Source organism: Drosophila innubila, chromosome X (assembly GCF_004354385.1).
Source record: "Drosophila innubila isolate TH190305 chromosome X, UK_Dinn_1.0, whole genome shotgun sequence".
NCBI lineage: Eukaryota > Metazoa > Arthropoda > Insecta > Diptera > Drosophilidae > Drosophila > Drosophila innubila.
The window spans coordinates 14,091,959-14,112,077 of NC_047626.1; the positions used below are offsets into that span (position 1 = coordinate 14,091,959).

The window sequence follows — 20,119 nt, forward strand, 5'->3', positions numbered from 1 at the left end:
TTAACTCAACAAACAGTGTCCAATTACAATCGGTATTCTTTTATTAAAGGGATAGAGAGAAAGGGAGAGAAAGTATATCTTTCTATCTATATATCTGCGAGATGTATTCTTCTCATTAAAATTTCAACACACATTGTGAGCTAAAGGAATATGCATATGTTATTGTTTTATCTCATTTCATCTTTCAAAATGTATAATAAAGTGTGTTGTTGTCCATTCAATATACGAGAGTGCAGAGAGTGTGCGATAGAGATAGAAATGCATTTTATGTTCGACTTGTCGTTTCAAGTTTCAACTTAATTGCAATTTTATGAAAAGAGCAAGCGAAACAGCAAATTCGCTGGCTGACAATGCTGTTGACTTGCTCTAACTGATGCAATGTTGTACTTAACGAAAATAACAAATATAAACACAGACTACTTCAAAGTTAGAATTAGGCAATATAAATCAACGAATCCTATTTTGAAAATACAATTTCAAACATTTTATCATACATCAAATCAGCAATATACATATGTGGAAGGCAAGTTGAAATTTTGTATAGAAACTAAGTTTTGTGACACTGTGACCGTTTTCAACGAAGAATTGTAAATGTTAGTAGTACCTAAGCAAGTATTATCACGTTATAAATGTGGCTTAGCTCGTTAAACAAACAATACTGAATGTAAAGTAACAAATTGATCGTCAGGGCGAAAAAAAATAAACTTAATTGTAATATATAATTCACAACTTGTTTTGAAAACAAAAAAATGTTGTAGATATTTGCTTAAACATTTTTGGTTTAAAAGGTCTTTCAATCAATCGCATTTAATTTTTGCTTGTTTCTTTGTGTAAAATGTCGTTACAGTGTTGGAAAACGATTTTGTGTAGGCCGACGACCCGATGCACCGTGCAATAATTATTATAATAAACTTGTTCGCCCGTAGGAAGACCACTGAATTTGACAGATAGTAAACTAGTACAAATGTATGTACATATACTTATAAATTTCAGTGTTGCCCAACTAAATGTAATAACTGTTTTAAACAAACTATTGCCTTTAAATAATAACTACATAGAAAATCAAAAAAAATAACTGATTTTAATGAAATTTTCGACAAAACAAAATTTTTTATTTCAGTATTTGATTAATTAAAAAAAACAAAACATATATATTTATATATATATGTACGCATATGGCAACACTGAAACTATAAATAAAAAGGAAGAAAAAATAACAAGATGTGAAAGAAAAACAAAACTTAAAAGTGAAAAATCTATAAAAGCAGGTTTTAATCTTCCATATTCGATACTGTCTATGAACATTTTCAATACTAGCAGTCGCGATTTTAATCAAATTCAGCGAAAGTGGAATTGATTCGTGTTTCGGAATAAACAGAAAAAACAGAAAAAATAAAATAAAATTTTAAACTACAAAAAACAAAGTAAGTTTTTCGATTTGCACTGCTTTGATTGTTAGTCTTAGTAATTACTCGTTTAACAAACCTTATGTATGCGTAAACATATATGTACATATAAAAAGATTGACATGATATATGATATTATTTATGTTTCTGTTGATGACATTATTAACAAAAAGTTGCGTTCATAGCTGCAATGAAAACTGAAAACGTAAAACTAAAAACAAAATAAACTTTAACCAAAATGAGAAAGATAAACAAAAAGCTAATAAAAAAAATATGTACTTACTTATGTATTGTATTGTATGTACTTATTACAAAAAAAATCTGAGCGAAAAAAATTGTCTTCGTCACCAGATCTGTCGCAACTTTTTTTTCGGTTAATATTTTATTTGAATTATTGAGTGATATGCAAAATATATATAAAAATATATGCATATAAAAAAAAAATATAAATATATATACAGAGAGAAAAAGAGCCGTACTTAAATTCAGTTTGAATGAACCCGAATTAAGTATTTTCGTACTTGAAATAAGATCGAAATATTCGACTTTAGCAATTTCAATATTAGTGAGAAATCAAGTTCAAAATGTGGCGTTTAAATTACGGAATACTTGATTTATTTCCCTCTGTGTATTTATATTCATATGTATGTATGTATTTAGAAAAAACATATGATGTATGTATGTAAATCGACGAATGTGTCAATTTGTAAAATAATTTAACCAAACCTTATCGCACATTTGGGACAGGTCGAGTGCTCCATAATAAACTAAAGCATCACATGAAGTTGATATTGTTAAATATATTAATTTATTAAAACCGTTTCTGTAATTCATATACTTATTTTTTATAAATGGGTCGTGTGTGTGTCCTAGAAAAAAATAATTTGATTCACCTGGTAAGTACAATAAGTGTCAATGACCCGCATAGGGTATAAAAACTTAATATACCAGCAGAAGGTATCAAAATACATACTAACAAATTTTCCTACAACAACTATACTACAATAACTCAGATATGTATGTATCTCCTTTTGCTTTTCCTCGTTCTGCCTCCATCTGGGGCTTCTGGGGCAAGGGCTTTCAGCTATGATGAGATCATTAAGGAATTTAGTGTCACGAAAGTATGAAGAGGAAGGAAAAAGATTTTAAAAAAATAGGGCCTTATTTTACCCCTGACTGTTATGGTAATCTTAACCGTCTCTCCATAGATTTTAATGATTTATATATTAAACGACACTTACTTAATGCAATTGCTAGTATATAAAAAAGTTACCATATTTTTAAATCAAATTTTACTAGATTTTTTAAGTAAAAACAAAATCGCAAATAACAAAATTTTCTTATTTTAGAAAAAACTGCTTATATAAAATAAAATGTGCCATTCTTGAGTTAGGAAAAAAATTCAATCTTTCCTATGGAAATACAATTTAGAAAAAAACACCAGACTTTAAAAATTTTGTGTAAAAAAAAAAAATAATAATCAGTTATAGAGCACCATTTAAAAAGAGTTTTTTTTTCTAATCTGGATCGTCATATTTATCAAAAAAAAGTGAATTTGATAAAGTTGCTTAAAGCTCTTATTAGGTGCTGGTCGAAATAAGCTGTGTTAATTCTCTGCAGTGGCTGCTCAACTGTTAACAGTCGCTGTTAAGTTGCAGTGGCTGTAAGACTGTAAAACTGGATGCATCTAATAACATCTTGCACTGCGCTTTGGCTCTAACTGTAGTAATATTTGGAGATTGCAATACAAACTGAGTAATTAGATTTAACGTTGCTACGTTACTAATAACCTACATACGTTGTTCAAAACCTTCCCGTTCGCAATTCAGGCCGTTACTTGGAGCATACATATGTAGAATGTACATATGTACGTACATATGTGTAATTCACATAATCGTGCTCAATAAATTTAAACGCGTCCATCTCTAATAGAAACAACGGCAGCGGCCTTCCTGGTTGGTGGACAGCGTCTCTACAGTTGTTGCTGTAATTGCTTCTCTTGTTGTCGTTGTTGTCCTACACACGTTGCGTTGCAATCAAGCTCACTGCTGTTATCACACAGACACACGCGAGCGAGCGCTCTCATACAAATACAAAACAAACGTAGAAAGAGAGAGACAATAACAGCGTGATAGTCACGTGTGTGCTGCCGACACTTTTGCATGCACACGCATACAGGCAGACGCACTCTCACACACATTAAAAGCGTCGCTTAGCAGTAACAGAGCGTTCGTTTGCCAGTAACAGCGCATGCTGTAGCAGCAAAGAGCAGAAACAGAAACAGCAGCAGCAACAACAAAAGCAGGAACAGCAACAGCAGCAATAGCAGCTAAATATGTATGTATTCATGTGATTACATACATATGTATGTTTGTATATACATATGGCTATAGTGGGCTGGCCTCTGTTATAAAATAGCTCAACTCTCGCATAGAATTTGTCATTCGGCGACAATTTCTAAGCACCCAAAGACGTTAAAGACGTCTCGTGCCTTTGCCCAAGTCAAAGTAACAAGAATAATTTAATTCAGTTCCCTAACAGTCCTTGACTAACAAAAGTGCGCGCGCTTAAAATTATATAAAGTAAAGTAAATTCAAGTACACAATACAAAATACATATACAAAATGCCATTCGCAAGTGAACAAATGCAATCGGTGGTTAGCCAGCAATTGTCCAAATCGGAAACCATTAAGCTGCGCAACAAACATATTGGGTTAGTATTAATAATATTTTTTTGTAATATGATTTTTTATCTTTAAGTAAGATAAAGGTAAAGGCTCTGACAGGAAAATAAATACAATTATTCATTATATTTCTAGCATTAATATTAAAACAGTTTTAACATTAATTGTAGCATTATGTATATATTAATATTTCTTAAGTAGTTATATGTAACGTCTTTTGGGCTGTTACGTGTCTGTTATGTTAATGTTGTTGATATGCTTTTATGTTATGTGCCTGTTAGCTGACCTTCCGACAAACGATTTCGTTGTCAAGGTCAAATAGCGGCATCCCCACACGCGCTACAGTCATCAGCTTCTGCTGCATGCCGCACACCGCTTGACTCGTGCCACCTTTGTTGTTGCCTCGTTGCGGAAGACTGCTAATGGGGGGAATAGTGGGTGGGGTTAGGCAATGGGGTAGGCAAATAATTTCTGGTTCCCTGTTGTCACCTCATTCTTGCCAAGAAAACGTTTTGGTTTTTGGCTGTTGTTTCTAATGCCTCGCGCCAGTCGAATTGGCCGAATGTAGCCGAATTTATTTTTGTCCCCTTTATCGATTTTATATTTCTGTTTTCAACAGCGACAACAAAGTGCACATATACGTGCACAGTATACAATCAGTCAAGTAATGATTTTAACAAATAATTATTTATTTTTCAAAAGTGTATATTATTATTACTCTGTTTGAACTTTTTTTAAACCATAAAGCCAAGAAACAAAAAGTTATTTGAAAATAAAATATTTATGTGAATTTTTAATTTGGCAAAACACTTACAAGACTTAGTAAAATTATAAAAAGTTTAGAGTAAACCATTTCATACACGCTTAAAAACTAGAACTCGGGTAAATATAAAAAGGCATAGAATTGCGCTTGTAAAAAAAACGCATATTTATAATCTTAAGTTTAGCTAGTGACGCCAATGATTAAGACAGTACTTGTTACGAGCGTATTCCCCACATATATTTGATAAAAACTATTATAAGCATTATCTGTATCTGTATCTGATGTTGAATGACGCTAGGCCCCGACCTGGGAGCATTACATGGGCTCGTTATTAGCTACGTCATATCAATAAACTTTGTTGCACTGATAAGGTGCATTGCGTCGTTTCATTTCATTTGTGCAATAATAGATTTGTATTTATGGATGAGTTCGATTATTCTTTAGATAGAGTAAATTATTTTCATATCGCATGATAGACTTAAGTTCCTTTTAATATTTTTGAAACACACACAAACAACAAAAATTTTTTCTCTTTTCGCTTCTCTTTTCAATGCACTTAACAAACCTGCACCAACAACTACACAAAATAAAAAAATAACTTTACAAAAAAAAAAAAAATATATAAAAAAAATACAGACAAGCCTGCCAACTCTTTTATCGGTCTGATCCATTGAAAATTGTCCGCGGACAGGGTCAGTACATGTTTGATGAAGAGGGCACACGCTATCTGGACTGCATTAATAATGTCGCGCATGGTAAGTTGACCCCTATTAACTATATATGCATATACTCATACATTTACAAGTCGGACTTCAAAATATGTCCAACAGCTCCATATTTCATTTATGTATAAATATATTTCCAAATTATAATTTTTTGTGGGTCCGGGACCGGGGCCCGATGAAATGGGCTCGTCATTGACAGGCCCGGGTCCAGATCCCACGTTCACACACAATAATCGCAAATCATAACAATATAATTATTAAATAAAAGCTGATAGAAATGCTTACGTATGACCGACTGACTGAATGACTGACTGTCGGGCGGACGCGGTTACCAATTTGCACAGACGTTGCAAAGTGCAGTCGAGATAATAGAAATGAAAGTGAGGCCCATGATGTCGATTATGCCCCGGTTAACGGCCTCCATTTGAAACGAAAATAACTCATTGGTATTGAGTATTTTGGCAAAAGTTATTTTATTATTTTGTTAGCGATTATTTCTCTGTTTTTGAGCAATAGATTCGACATTATGACGAGTTTGCCGCCAGTCGGCCGCCATTTTTCGCTAACCGGTGCACTGGTTCGGTCAGACAGTGTGCCAAGTTCAAGGTTGCCCCCACATGTAGCACAGGCATCAGGCCCAGACATCGGCTGCATGTTCAGGCCCCGATTGAGCAGCTTTTTTTTGTTTGTATTGTGTTGTATTTTTCGTGATTTGATTCAAGTGGATTCGAGTGGGACTGGCGCAAAAGTTGAGTCAGCCTTATCACTGGGCTGGGCCGGGGCCGGTCTATGAACGTAGTACAAGTACTACGGCTGTTAGATGCTGGCTGTTCATTTCGGGCCCCGACACATGTGGCGACACAAAAAACAGCAACAGCAACAGCACCAGCACCAGCAGCTGTGATTAAGAAGATACTCTGACGTCTCTATAGGGGGTAACAATAAAAATAATAATACCAATTGCAATAACAACAATAACTAAGATTGACGTGCGCGCAATTTGCCAATTTACAGATTGAGGAAGTGAGCATCAGGCGCACATAAAAGCTCACACTGTTATTCCCTTTTCTTTTTGCTGTTTAGCGGAAATTTCCATTTAAATTGCACTCAACAGTGATCAAAGCTGTTAACATTATGTAATTCAAGTAGCGCAAGCTTTTGCTGTTAAGCTTACTGCTATGTTTATGCTCTGCTGTTAAGCTTAAAACTCTGTTAATGCAGCATTTTCAACTAATAACTACTAAACTTGGCGAAGGCTAAAAGTTTTGGAAAAATTTTCTAATACTTAACACTTTCATTAAATCAATTTGCTTGAATTAGCATAAAGTGCAAAAGTAGCATTTATTATAAATAATGCTGATAAGCCAGAACAGTACATGGTTCGTTGTTCCCAACATTTGTCCGATAAGGTCTCACTGTTGTCCCGGCACGTTAACTATTTATAGAGACTATTTCGGGCTGTACTAAAATTATAGCTGATGATAAGGTGTTGACTTGTGAAATCAGTGCAGCTGCAACGAATGAAATATGCACTTTTTAATTTTACAACGCATATTTGCCAACTTTCTATTAAACAACCAATGTCAATCTAATCATTTAAGATTAACAACATTTTGAATGTTGTTACAGTGCAGTTGTTATTTTTTAAAATTTATTATTGAAATCAATTTCAAGCTTCGAGGCTATTTATATAAGAACAGTATTTGTAAACGTGATACTATCATAAACAATACTTCAATAACAATAAGCTTAATGTGAAGTCATCGCCCAAACTACTCGTATTTACTGCTATGTATGTAATTTGAAAACGTGATAAGGCAACATGTGCACGTGTAGCGGCAACAATATGTTGTTGTTTATTATGAAACTTAAGATCATCATCGACATCATCATCATCGTCATCGTCGTGCGCTCTTCAATCGCCACGTTATTATTATACTACTTATGATCTCGTGCTACTTTTCTATGGGACTATCCGTATAGTTGCCCTCTTATCAGCAATGGAACCGAACTGGCCTGAAACTGGCCTGCGAGCTGGCAACATGTGAACGTCTCGTGCCAAGTGGAAATGTACTTGAGATAACAGCAATAACAAGACTTAATACATACATATGTAACTTTCAGTGCTACGCACTTTGTCCAGTTGTCCGGCTAACTGTCTGTCTATTTGTCCGTCCGTCCGTCCGTCTGTCTGTCTGGCTGTCTGTGCTCATAGTCTACTTTCAATATTTGCTCGAGTCTAACAAACTGAGCAATCAGCTGTCGTCCGTTGCGAGTGGAAAATTCTGTGCATGATAATGTGAAAAACACTCTACACTTGAGTGTGTGTGTCTGAGCTTGTATAGATTTAAAGAAAATGCGGTCAAACGCACAAACAAAAAATAGAAACAAACAATCATAGATAATAATACAAATATACGAAGAGGTTGCGAAAAGCCAACAACACAAGTTGGCAAAATTGTACACACGACAACAAAATATTGAAACTAAAAAGATCTCTTCACAAAGAAGCTTAAGAAATTAAAGTAATTGCAATTTGTTTGATATTTATGGTATATATTTTAAAAATCTTATTTTTCTCTGTATATTTTTCTGTTTATTATGTAGTCTGTGACGTACTACCATTTTTTAACTTAAACAAAAATACGCAAAATATATAAAAATTAACTAAAATTATAGATATGTATTTATAACTATATGTCTATTTATAACTTGCACCTATTTAAAAAAAAAAAAAAATAATTCAAAATTGTTACCTTTTTTAAGTTTTAAATTCTTTGATGCTTAATGCATTTATTTTAGCTTGTATACTTTCCAAATGTTTGATAACTTTTCCAATACATCATTACAAATAATTGATTATTTTTTTTCTAAAATTTAATAAAACATAATAGTTAATTAATGATTTATTGCTTGAGAAATATGTATGTTACTCTAACTAACTGTGTTATTCTAACTAAATCTTCTAAGCTCATCATAATTAGAATAGCGAGTTTCACTGTCATTGAATAAAAGTCAATTATGCTAAACAGTGTGGCAATTCATGAACGGCGCAATCACAAGCTTTAGCTAAATAGTCTTACGCCTAAAAATAAGCACACAGATTCACGTGATTTCACAGTGGGGGCGAGTGTACGGAGCAGCAGCCGATGCCCCGTAATGTCCAGACTCATCCGGACAGTAGTCGCATTCCATTCCATTCCGATCATTCGATAATGAGCACAGCTTATCAAAATAAATAAAAAAAAAAAAAAAAAAACGTGTGTGAAGCGCCAGAAATTCATCTTGGGGCGTTGACAAGTGATCAGACAAGTGAGACAGGCCCGGGTCCAAAATGCTGCTCAGGCCCCGACACCAGCTGCGGGCAAGAGATTAACGGGAACGGGCCCCGTACCGTGACGAACTGGGCCGTGCTGTGATGTTCTGAGCTGGGCCGGATTTGCGGGTCTCTCTACGTGTAGTTGTTTATTATTATTATACTCGCATTTTTCGGGGGGGGATTTGGCACTCGCCTCTCGAATCACGTGAAGAGCACGCGATGCCGATGTCCAATTGCCTCGATGTTTGTTGTGTTGATAAAACGTGCCCAGACAGCCACTTGACCATGACGAAATCTATTTTTATTTTGTTTCGAACTACGAGTAAGCTTGATAAACTATAAAACAAATTACTCGTGAGTTACGTACTTCGATTGCACTAGCGACACGTGAATTCTCTGTTGCTATGTTTGCTTAGCTAGAACCACCTGAAAAATTTAAAGATAACGACTGAATTTGACCCTGTTTTTGTTCTGAAGATAACATATTATAAAGAATATTTTTTTATATTTCAATGATTGTCCCTTGATTTTGATGCAATTTATTAAACTGCTAATAATGAATTTATAAATCCCCAAATATTACAGAGTAAACTTAATTGGTTGTATTAAAGAAACATATTTTACAGATATTATAATTTTAAGTTTCTTCATATGAATATTAAAAATATTAGCCGAAACTTTTTAGCACGCTCATTAACATCTTTTTACCAGAGTTATTTGTTTGTTACGCTTGTTAATAACAGTTGCTTACTTAAAAATATATCCTGTAAGTTTTTTTTTAATTTTGTTTAATTTCAATATATTTCCTTATGGAAATAACACGCATTTCCAACATTTTTTTTTTTAAGATAACACCGCATCTTTTCTGAAATCGTAACAGTTACTTGACTTACTTTATCTTTCTTGAAATTGCTTTTATTCTCAACAGTTATTTCGTAACTTTTTAAGGATTCTATTTTGATTACAAAAAAAAAAATAACATATTTAAGCCCATTCTTCCAATTTGTACTTAAGGTCTTAGATAACTATTCAAGAGATATTTTAACGTACAATTCATAGAAATTAATCAAATCTTGCAAATAAAATTTCAGTGCACATTAAAAAACGTGTTGTGCCAATAAAAAATTTACATTTATAATGAAAGAAATACATATATATTTATTATATATTTCTTGGAGCTTTTTTCTTATTTTATTGAGAATTTGGAAATCCATTGAGTTTAACAATTAAGACAAATTACCTAATGCTTGACTGTCTGTATTTGTTTTTGGGAATTTCACACATTTCCTACATTCATAAGTATACAATATATTTAACTAGTAAAGAACGACATACAGTGAAAAAAAAATCGCAAGCTTTCAGCTATTAATTTATGATGTTTCATGTTTGCTCTTACTTACAGTGGGTCATTGCCATCCGGAGGTGGTGCGTGCTGGTGCCTTGCAGATGGCCACCATCTCGACGAACAATCGCTTTCTCCACGATGAGCTGGTGCAGTGTGCCAAGACATTGACCAGCAAGATGCCATCACCGTTGTCCGTTTGTTTCTTTGTCAACTCTGGATCGGAGGCCAATGATATGGCCTTGCGCCTCGCACGCAACTATACCAAGTGTCAGGATGTAATCACGCTGGACCAGTAAGTTAACCGACCCCAAAATTGCATAGAGACAACTTCAATTGATGATTCATCATTTTGCAGTGCATACCATGGACACTTGCAGTCCGTCATGGAGATCTCGCCGTATAAGTTCAATCAGCCCGGCGGCGAGAAGAAGCCGGATTATGTGCACGTGGCACCTTGTCCAGATATCTATGGTGGCCAGTTCACGGATAAGATGTATCCAAATGCGGATTTGGGGGCACTTTATGCCCAGCCCATTGCGGACATCTGCGAGCGTCAGCAGGCCAATGGACAGGGCGTGGCCGCCTTCATTGCTGAGAGCCTGCAGAGTTGTGGTGGACAGATTCTGCCACCAGCCGGCTACTTCCAGAGAGTATATGATGCCGTGCACAATGCTGGTGGTTTGTGCATTGCCGATGAGGTGCAGGTGGGATTCGGTCGTGTGGGCAGCCACTATTGGGCATTCGAGACGCAGGGTGTTGTCCCGGACATTGTGTGCGTGGCCAAGCCCATGGGCAATGGTCATCCAGTTGGCGCAGTGGTCACAACACAAGAGATTGCCCAGGCATTCCATGCAACAGGCGTGGCCTATTTCAATACGTATGGCGGCAATCCCGTGTCCTGTGCCATTGCCAATGCCGTGATGCGCATCATCGACCAGGAGGGACTCCAGCAGAATGCCCATCAACTGGGTGATTATCTGTTGCGTGAGTGCAGCCAACTGAAGCAGGAGTTCGATTGCATTGGCGATGTCCGTGGCCTGGGCTTGTTTGTGGGCATTGAGCTGGTGAGCGATCGGGATGCACGGATTCCGGACACCAAGGCCGCCCACTGGGTGGTCAATCGGATGAAGCAACTGCACAAGGTGCTCGTCTCCAGCGATGGACCCAACAACAATGTCATCAAGCTAAAGCCACCCATGTGCTTCAACCATGAGAATGCCGATGAGTTTCTGCTCGCATTCCGCGAATGCCTCACCACCCTCACCCAGGATCAATTGCAGTCACGTGCCGCCGAAGCGTCAACTGCTGCACTTACCACAAATGGCGTCATTGCCACCGCGGCAGATACCTTGGCGAACAAGACGAAAATGTTCGAGAGGCAGGATCGTCTGATTAAGTCCGTTTGAGTGCGGCATTCATCATCCACTTCCGTATCCTAGTTACCACACAAACACCAACACAAGCACACACAAAGATATTTATATTTACCCATGTAAAATGTTAATTTTTTTTTCTAGACTTAGTCCTAATTTTAGCAACATCTATATATAACATATATTTTTTTTAGTTCTACCAGCTTCTAGTATCTAGAAATGTAGGCACAAATTTATATACATACATTGCATGATAATTATTATTATTAATATAAAATACATACATTGCATGATAATTATTATTATAAATATAAAATACATACATATTTACCCATATATATATATTTTTTTTTTTTTGTCATTTTTTCTTTTGTTAACGTATAAATCAACCAAATATAAATATATGCAAATTTTTTTCTACCATAAACAAACATGTTTTATTTATTTTCTTAAGTATGTATGTCAAAAACTAAAGTGCTCGAGGCGCCATCTTATAAAGACAGTTCCATTAATACACAAAATACAAGTACAAAGTACATACCACATACTATAGATATATATTTGTAAAATTCAACAGAAATAATAAAATATTATTTGTGCAGGGAACCAAAACACAAATATTTTTAAAATGAAAACATCCAAAGCTTTAATAAAAAACCAAACCGTTACAATCCCTGCTAATTGTATGCTGTTGTATTTTATTCAATTCAGTTGAGTGTGTGTGATTTACAACGGATTTGTGCATGTATTGGTGCAATTCAGCTATGCAAAATAAGCAGCTGCGTCAACAGCAACAAAAGCTGGCAGCTACATAGCTCAATGTGCCGTTTGAAAGGCGCCAATTTAGATTTCAAAGTTCTAAATGCGCTGTGGATGGCAGTCCAAGCTACTGGCGAAAGAATCACGAAGGTTGCAAATGTTATCTAGCAATATATACAGGAAGAATGGAAAATTACCGATTCTTTACTCCCTTTCGATTAAAAAAAAAAGATAGATGGATTTCATCTAGTTTAAGTATTCATATTTATAGCAATAGAAGTCGAATTTCACTGTATCAAGTAAAATGCAAAAATCTGCTAATCTTAAAGAGGACTAATGTAGGTTTTAATCGATTACTTACACAACTTATCAAAATTAAAGCGTTTTCTTTGCATTTTACGTGTCTTTTTTTAATTTTTTAATGTTACAAGTGATATCAATAGATTTAAAGATGGCGGGGATGGCACTACACGACCACTTTTCCAAAACTTTTTTAACATTATAAAAAACCGCGCATCAAAATATCTTGCGTTAATAAATGCCCCAAAAATGAAGCGGAATATCATTTTGACCATGGTTTGGCCTCTTAATTCATTCTGCATCTAAAGCTAATTAATTACGTAAAAATAAACATTCCCTCTAGATATGGGCGTAGATTTTAATACCATAGGGTCCCCCCTTTGAAATTTTGAAAATTGAAAATCTTAAATCTCAAGTTTTAAATTTTAATAAACTCCTTATAGCGTAAGAAATCATGGTAAATCAGACAAAAATTTTGACTTGTAAAGTTGCTAAGTCAAAGATTTGACTAACTTCAAAGTTTCATAGCTTTGTAAAAACTAATTCGATTTTGAAGCGGAATGTCATTTTGATTATTTTTTCTGCATTTTAAATTAATTTATTTCATAAAAAAAAAAAAATTCCCTCTAGATAGGGTCCCCCCTTTGAAATTTTGAAAAAAAAAACGCCCCATAATTCTGTGTCGCATTTTGCGAGCCTATAAGTATGCTTTGCACAATGATTCAAAATATTGAATAACAACAAACAATTAATGAATTCCCAAACCAACCAAAACAACAGTTTACTTTAAGTTCTTTTTTTGTTTTTTTTTATTCGAGTGTTTTTTTTTCGATTCATTGTTTTAAAATGTATTTCGCTTGTTCTTTTTTTTGTTTCTCTTCGTTTTTTTCTGTGTATATTAAGTTTCATATCTTATTATTATTTTCTTTTAATAGTAGATATATATATATACGTATATATATATACATATATATACATTGTATATTAAATAAATTAATATTAATGCGCATTTTTAGCTGTTTCTCAGCAGCATCCATTGAAAACTATTAAAATTTGAAAAAATTGTCTCATCTGCTCAATTTTGTTATTTTAACACCTTTTAAAATCATTTATATTATGTATATATATATCTGATATTTATTTTGTTTGCTTTTTATATATATAATGTATATAATTTATTAAGTTTTGAATGGTCATTTTGTTTATTGTTGTATGTTTGAATATATAAAATAAGCATTTCTGTTGTGTTTTTTTTTAATATTTGCGTTTTCAATTCATGTCTTGTTAAAATGTTTATGTATATTTAGTTAGTCATATTTTTTATATATATTTTTTTTTGCTTCTGTTTACAATTTGTTGCTATTATCAAATAAGAATTGTGAGTTTATCTTTTTATTATGTTTCATTGTTTGGCAGAGTTTTGTTTTTTATGTTTATTTTATATAGTTTTCATTTATTTAATTCATTTTTTTTTTTTTTTTTGAAGCTTTGAATTTTTAAAGCACTTTTTGTAGCTGTGTGGAAGCAATAAAGTGGGGGAGAGAGATAGAGATAGAGAGAGAGAGAGAGAGAGTGAGTGTGGCTGTATGGGTGGAAACTGTAAAGCTTTGCTAAGGTTAACTGGGCGGGAAAAATAGGAAAACTCGTGACGAATGCATCCCGATAAGAAGGAGGAAAAGACGAAAAACTAAAATACCAAATATTTATGCATTTTGTCTCTACATTACGCTTGACATGTACAGCGGTGTAAAAGATGATTCATGCTCACTTTTTATTTAATTATATCTCTTTTTTTCATTCTTTAACTTTTAACATGCATCTGCTTGTTCTTGTGTATAAATATTATTTAAGTCTGATTCTTTTTTTTCGTTTCTTGTTTAGTTTAAAATAACACTTTGTTTAGCGTTTGCCTCACTTCTACTTTTGTTTTTTTTTTTTCATTTCGTTTTACTGATATTCATTACTTTCGAATAAAACGCTAAAAGATGCAATGTAAATAAGTATTGTATATAATATACACATACATATGCGCATATATATATACATATACGAATATATACATGTATGCACAAATATTTCTATGTATGTATGTATATTTTATTTTTTAATTTTTTTTTTTGTATATAATAGTGATTTTTTCGCATGTTTCCATAGGCGTATATATGTATAAATAACGTCATTTCATTGTATATATATAGGTATATATATATATATTTTTTTTTTATGATAAACTTTTGCGCGGCTTCCATAACTTCATTTTGCAAGCTGTTATTATATTCATTTTATTTTTTGTTTAGTTTTAGTTTTTACAGTGCCCAAATATACAAATAGCAAAGAACAATTGAAATTATATTACTATATATATAAATATGTATATATATAAGATCTATTTATATGTATATTTGCATTAAATAGATGGGGATTTGGTAGATTAGAGGGATTTGGGGCAGGGGACTCTGGACCAATTTGTTAAATTTCATAAATTTCATTTTATATTCTTTATGATTTACAACAAACAATTTGTTTAAAATATTTAAATAAATTCAAAAATCCTATTCTGTTGAAAATTGCTACCAAAAAAATGTATGTATATATATATATATATATAAGTATTTATATATATGTATGTATATATATAATGCCTATACTCATATCATATGCATAGAGTTCTACATTTAACTGTTATCATAAGTATTTAAAGTATGAGGTAATGCTTTATTTCGACTTAACTATGGATCCATCCAAAACGAACAGATCAAAACTGAAATGATCTTTAAATTAAAGTGTATGTAAGTATATTCGATCTGTTCGATGGTGGTCCAAATAAAATACAGAGGTGGTCAAAGCTACTTACACAAAACTAAAGTTGAAATTCCCTGCTATTTAAAGTTACTCCATTTACATTTTGGTATCAATGGAAAGCTCTTCGAAATGCCGTTTGAATGATACAAAACTTTCCTTAACTTATTAGGTACCCATTGAAATGAAAAGGAGGAAAATGTGCAAACAAAGGTAATTTTTAGCAAGTTTAAAAAAATCATAAAAAAAAATAAAAGCGAAGAGATTTTTGAAAATTGTTTTGCAGTCACTATTAAAATTGTTTAGAGAAACTTTTTGCTTCAAAACATATTCTGTTGAAGCCCTAGAAAAAAAGTCAAAAAAGTAGATTTTTACATAAATTCAAAAATTTCAATGCGTTCATAATGGATAAAGGAAAGTTTTGTATCATTCAAACGGTATTTTGAAGACCTTTCTATTGATACCAAAATATAGATGGAGTAACTTTAAATAGCGTTGAGATTTAACTTTAGTTTTGTGTAATTACTTTTGACCACCCCTGTATATATGCATGTATCTATATATATTTAAGTATATATTGTATGTATTGTATATTAGGCATACATAATAAGTATATACATACATATATGCGATAAAGGGCTGATTCAGATAAGTTGCTCCTTGGAAGCGACTTTTTGGCATCAGCCCGAATATGTATATGTAAATATAGCTAAACATGTAAGTATCTATTTATGTATTTCTCAATGTCTATGTATGTATATAGATATAGTATTTCTATGGATTCTTTATTTATGCTTATTTAATTTGCTTCTATTCAATTATGCATTAAATTATTTAAGGTTGACGTGGCTGCCCATGTAAAAAACGATATTTCAACTTCAACTGCTGTAAATGGGTGTATCAGTGTTTGTGTGAGTGTCTGTGTGTGAACTTACAAAAAAAAATCAATTATGCCTTGTAGACCAACTGTAAACATAGTTTAGACCTGTTCCTTTTTTCGCATTCGCTCTTATTTCAGCAAAGCTTTCAATACGATATTAATTTAAAATATAGATTATGGAACAGATTTCCTTGATATTTCAAGTCGGCAGCTCAAAAGATTGAAAAAATTTCCTCTAGTGCAATTTCCAAACAATATTCTAGTTCTGTTTCACAATATTTAGAAAGTGAACGTTCAATAGTGAGGCACAACCATAAGTAGGCTGTCTACAAGCTGGTTTGTTTCTATTTTTATTTATGGTTTTTACTTTATTTTTATTTATTTACTTATCTTTTTTGTAGTGTTTAATCGATGTCTACTGTTCGTAAATATGCACTAAATGAACTAATGTTTATCAGTTACATTACCCACTCAAATGTCTTCTAAGTGAATCCCATAGAAACATTAAACTATGGAGATACTATGTTTCGTTCCAATCTTAAAGAGCGTACTTTTATATTCTTGAAAAGATTGAAATTCAGTTTCGCACTCCAGCAACAACCTTAAATGACCTAGTTCTTCGTTTATTGTATTTCTGTGAAATGTATGTAAATGTGTAAGTTTGGATTGGTTTGAAAAGTCCAAATAAAAATATGTATAGTGAGAGGCAAACTTATTAGAAAATGAATGCTAGAGATATGTTCAATTTACGTAACGAATACCACTTCAAATATTACACAATAATAGCTAAGAAAAATGCCTGTTGACTGTGTTTAAATCGAACTTGTTGTTGGGTAGTTTTGGACGCCGTTAGGCAGGCGGGTAAATTGGCAGCATTTTTTTTATTTTATTAAATAATATTTTCAAAATTTATTTTATGCCTTTTTATTTAATTTAAAAATGAATTTGATTTATATTAATTTTTTTTTGACATTTAGAAATAACCATTGTTGGTTTCTGGGGCATTGAAAGAAGCTATCCTGTGCCTTTGGTTGTATAACAGTTTTAGAACATGTCTGTATTAAGAGATTTTTTTAAAGATTCATGTATGTTGAGTGTGCTCAAAAGTCTTGCCTACGAAAAGAATCCTATCTTACACATAGTAAGCTTGCGAAAAATTTCCGAAGACTCATATGACTTAAAATCTCAAAAAGCAGCCCAAAAGCTGGTATTCCTGAAATCAAGCAATCAATGCATTGAAATTCATAAAAATTGTGGGGACATTTGAATAAATTTTTAATTTATTGAATGAAATGAAATTATTTATTGAAATGAATAAACACAAAATGTAATCAATTTTGAATTAAATATATATAACATACCTAAAATTAAAAAAAGTTTAAAATTGGAATTAAATTTATGACATTCGACTTAAGTGACTTTAAAAATATGTTTGTAATATTAAAATTTTTGACACTTAAAAAACTCTGAAAATTTCGAATAGTTGCCTTAAAAAGTCAATCTCTTCAAAATCTCTAAAGATTAAACAATAATAATAACATTTAAATTTAAATAATGTACAAGAAGGAATACAAATGAAAACTTTCGGACTTGTTCTGCATTCATTTTCCAATGGAGTCCCAAAAAGTATGCTATACAAATTATGAATTAAAATACCTTAAATATTAACTTAAATTTTGGACTTACTACTTATTGCTAATTAATGGGAAAGCTTGTGTACAGTGTTAGAAAGTCGCTTTGGGAATTTCGAAAACATTCGTACTGTAATGTTTGGCATTTGAAAGTTTGTGTACTCATACTTATGCTTGTATGTATTTGGTTTAGCTATAGCCTGGGATCGTGTACTGACTGTTTGTATAATGTATGAATGTATACATATATATATATATATATGTATGTATATATATTGTACAAATATTTTTTGTTCTATATAATATTGAACAAGCGCTGTTGTTCACTGTTTTATTTTTATTTATTTAATACTCTTAGTTTTCTGTTTTTTTTTTCATGGAAAAAGTCAACTATATGCATGTATATATAAATATATATATATATATTTATGTAGCTAGATCTCTATAATTATATCTTTTTAAATTATACATAAATATATTATAATTATATATAATCATGTATGTAGATGAATTGTATGCATGCTTGTATATAGATACATATAATTCATTTTATTGCATAATAATTTAAAAACTGGTTTCGCTTACATTTTTCATCTTTCTCGTAGTTATTACATTTTTTATACAGATTGCATCTTTGCTTTAATACGTTTTCCAGCTGCATGTAAAATTTTTTTTTTGTTCTCGATTTGTTTTTTTTTTTTTTTTGTAAAAAAACTGTCTACTTAAAAATGTACAATTTACGCGATTGCTTACAGAATTCACTAAGTTTCATATTGATTTAATTGTATGGATGTGTGTGTGTGTGTGTGTGTACATGTATATATATAAGTTACTTGCATGCAATTATTTATATTGAATTGTTTATTTTGTTCTTTATTACAATTTATATATAAACATACATATACATATATCTGTGTGTATACATATATATAGTCATATATATTTATTTAAAAAAAAAACACAAATATAATTACAATATTTATATAAGACGAACGCCAAATGCGCTGCGCGACTTGTTTTATTTATATTTTCTCTTTAATATTTACAGGATATCTATATCATCTCAATGTTAAATGCGTTATATGAAGCACCGAGAAGAGGAGTGAGAGGGAAAGAGTGAGATTGCTCTACAATCTCCATGTACACACACATGCACATATATATATATATAACTCCTACCTTCCCAACTCCGTTATAGCTCAATGTGCATTCAATTTGCGTGCCTTGGGTCTATACCCATATACTATACATACATACCTACATATACAAATTCATATGTATAACATATTCAATTAATAGTTACTAACAGAAAGTGGCAGTTTCTTATTTAAAATAGCTGTACTCGTATCTATGTATATATGCATGGTTGCATATAAGTATGTATGAATGTGTGAGTAGATTTATGCACCTGCTGGGGCCAGAGAGAACATATGTTGTTTTCACTCTCTCGATCTCCTAATGCAGCCTGCATTCTGCGATCTCTGAGCGCTTTTTAGCCAGGTAGCCAGGTGGCCAGGCCGTAAGCTCAGTAGCTGGCAAATGATAATAGGAATATGAAAGGATGCACAACACTTTGTCCACAGCTCTGTAAAAAATAACAATCATCAAAATCTACTACAAATTATAAACAAAATAAAACAAATTTTTATGTTTTTGTGTCTTGCGTTTTTTGTTGGTTTCTTTCTTTTTTTTTAGCTGCGTTTTGAAATAAATCCAAAAAACCATATTTATTCAAAACTGCATTTCGTTTGTGTGGTTTGTATATAAAAAAATTGTTTTTTTTTTTCATTTTCATTTCTTTTGTATATAAATAAAAAGAATTTAGTTTAAAAAAAAATTTTGTGTGTATAAGATAAAGCATACTAAATAAAACTCAATCAAAAATAAACAATTACTAATTATTTGCTTACTCCTTTTTCTCAACTTAACAATTCTAACTGCGTGTAAATAGGCATTAAAAAATATATATATATATATCTGTTTACATTTTTAAATGTAACTAAAAAAGTGTATGTGTGTATAAACAAAAATTCTAATTATTTGTTATGTTGCTTAACGGAAAAATTATACAGAGAGCGCTGAGCAAGGGCTCTTTCAGCTAATTATACTGCTACAGTACGCCCTACCTACAGTGT

General features: G+C 32.2%; 1 protein-coding gene across 1 annotated transcript; it reads left to right on the forward strand.

The window, feature by feature from the left end:
• The first annotated feature begins 3,816 nt into the window (after positions 1-3,816).
• LOC117792977 (alanine--glyoxylate aminotransferase 2-like) lies at positions 3,817-11,894 on the forward strand. The gene is made up of 4 exons (XM_034633337.1): positions 3,817-4,119; positions 5,490-5,608; positions 10,300-10,534; positions 10,598-11,894. Exons 1-4 carry the CDS (start codon positions 4,031-4,033, stop codon positions 11,646-11,648), a joined length of 1,494 nt encoding a protein of 497 aa, XP_034489228.1. The 5' UTR covers positions 3,817-4,030; the 3' UTR covers positions 11,649-11,894.
• Positions 11,895-20,119: the final 8,225 nt, after the last annotated feature.

Coding starts and splice junctions, on each gene's coding strand:
- LOC117792977 (XM_034633337.1), top strand. CDS start 4,031: ATGCCATTCGCAAGTGAACAAATGCAATCGGTGGTTAGCCAGCAATTG. Junction 4,120..5,489: donor CTGCGCAACAAACATATTGG/GTTAGTATTAAT, acceptor AAAAAAATACAG/ACAAGCCTGCCAACTCTTTT. Junction 5,609..10,299: donor CATTAATAATGTCGCGCATG/GTAAGTTGACCC, acceptor TCTTACTTACAG/TGGGTCATTGCCATCCGGAG.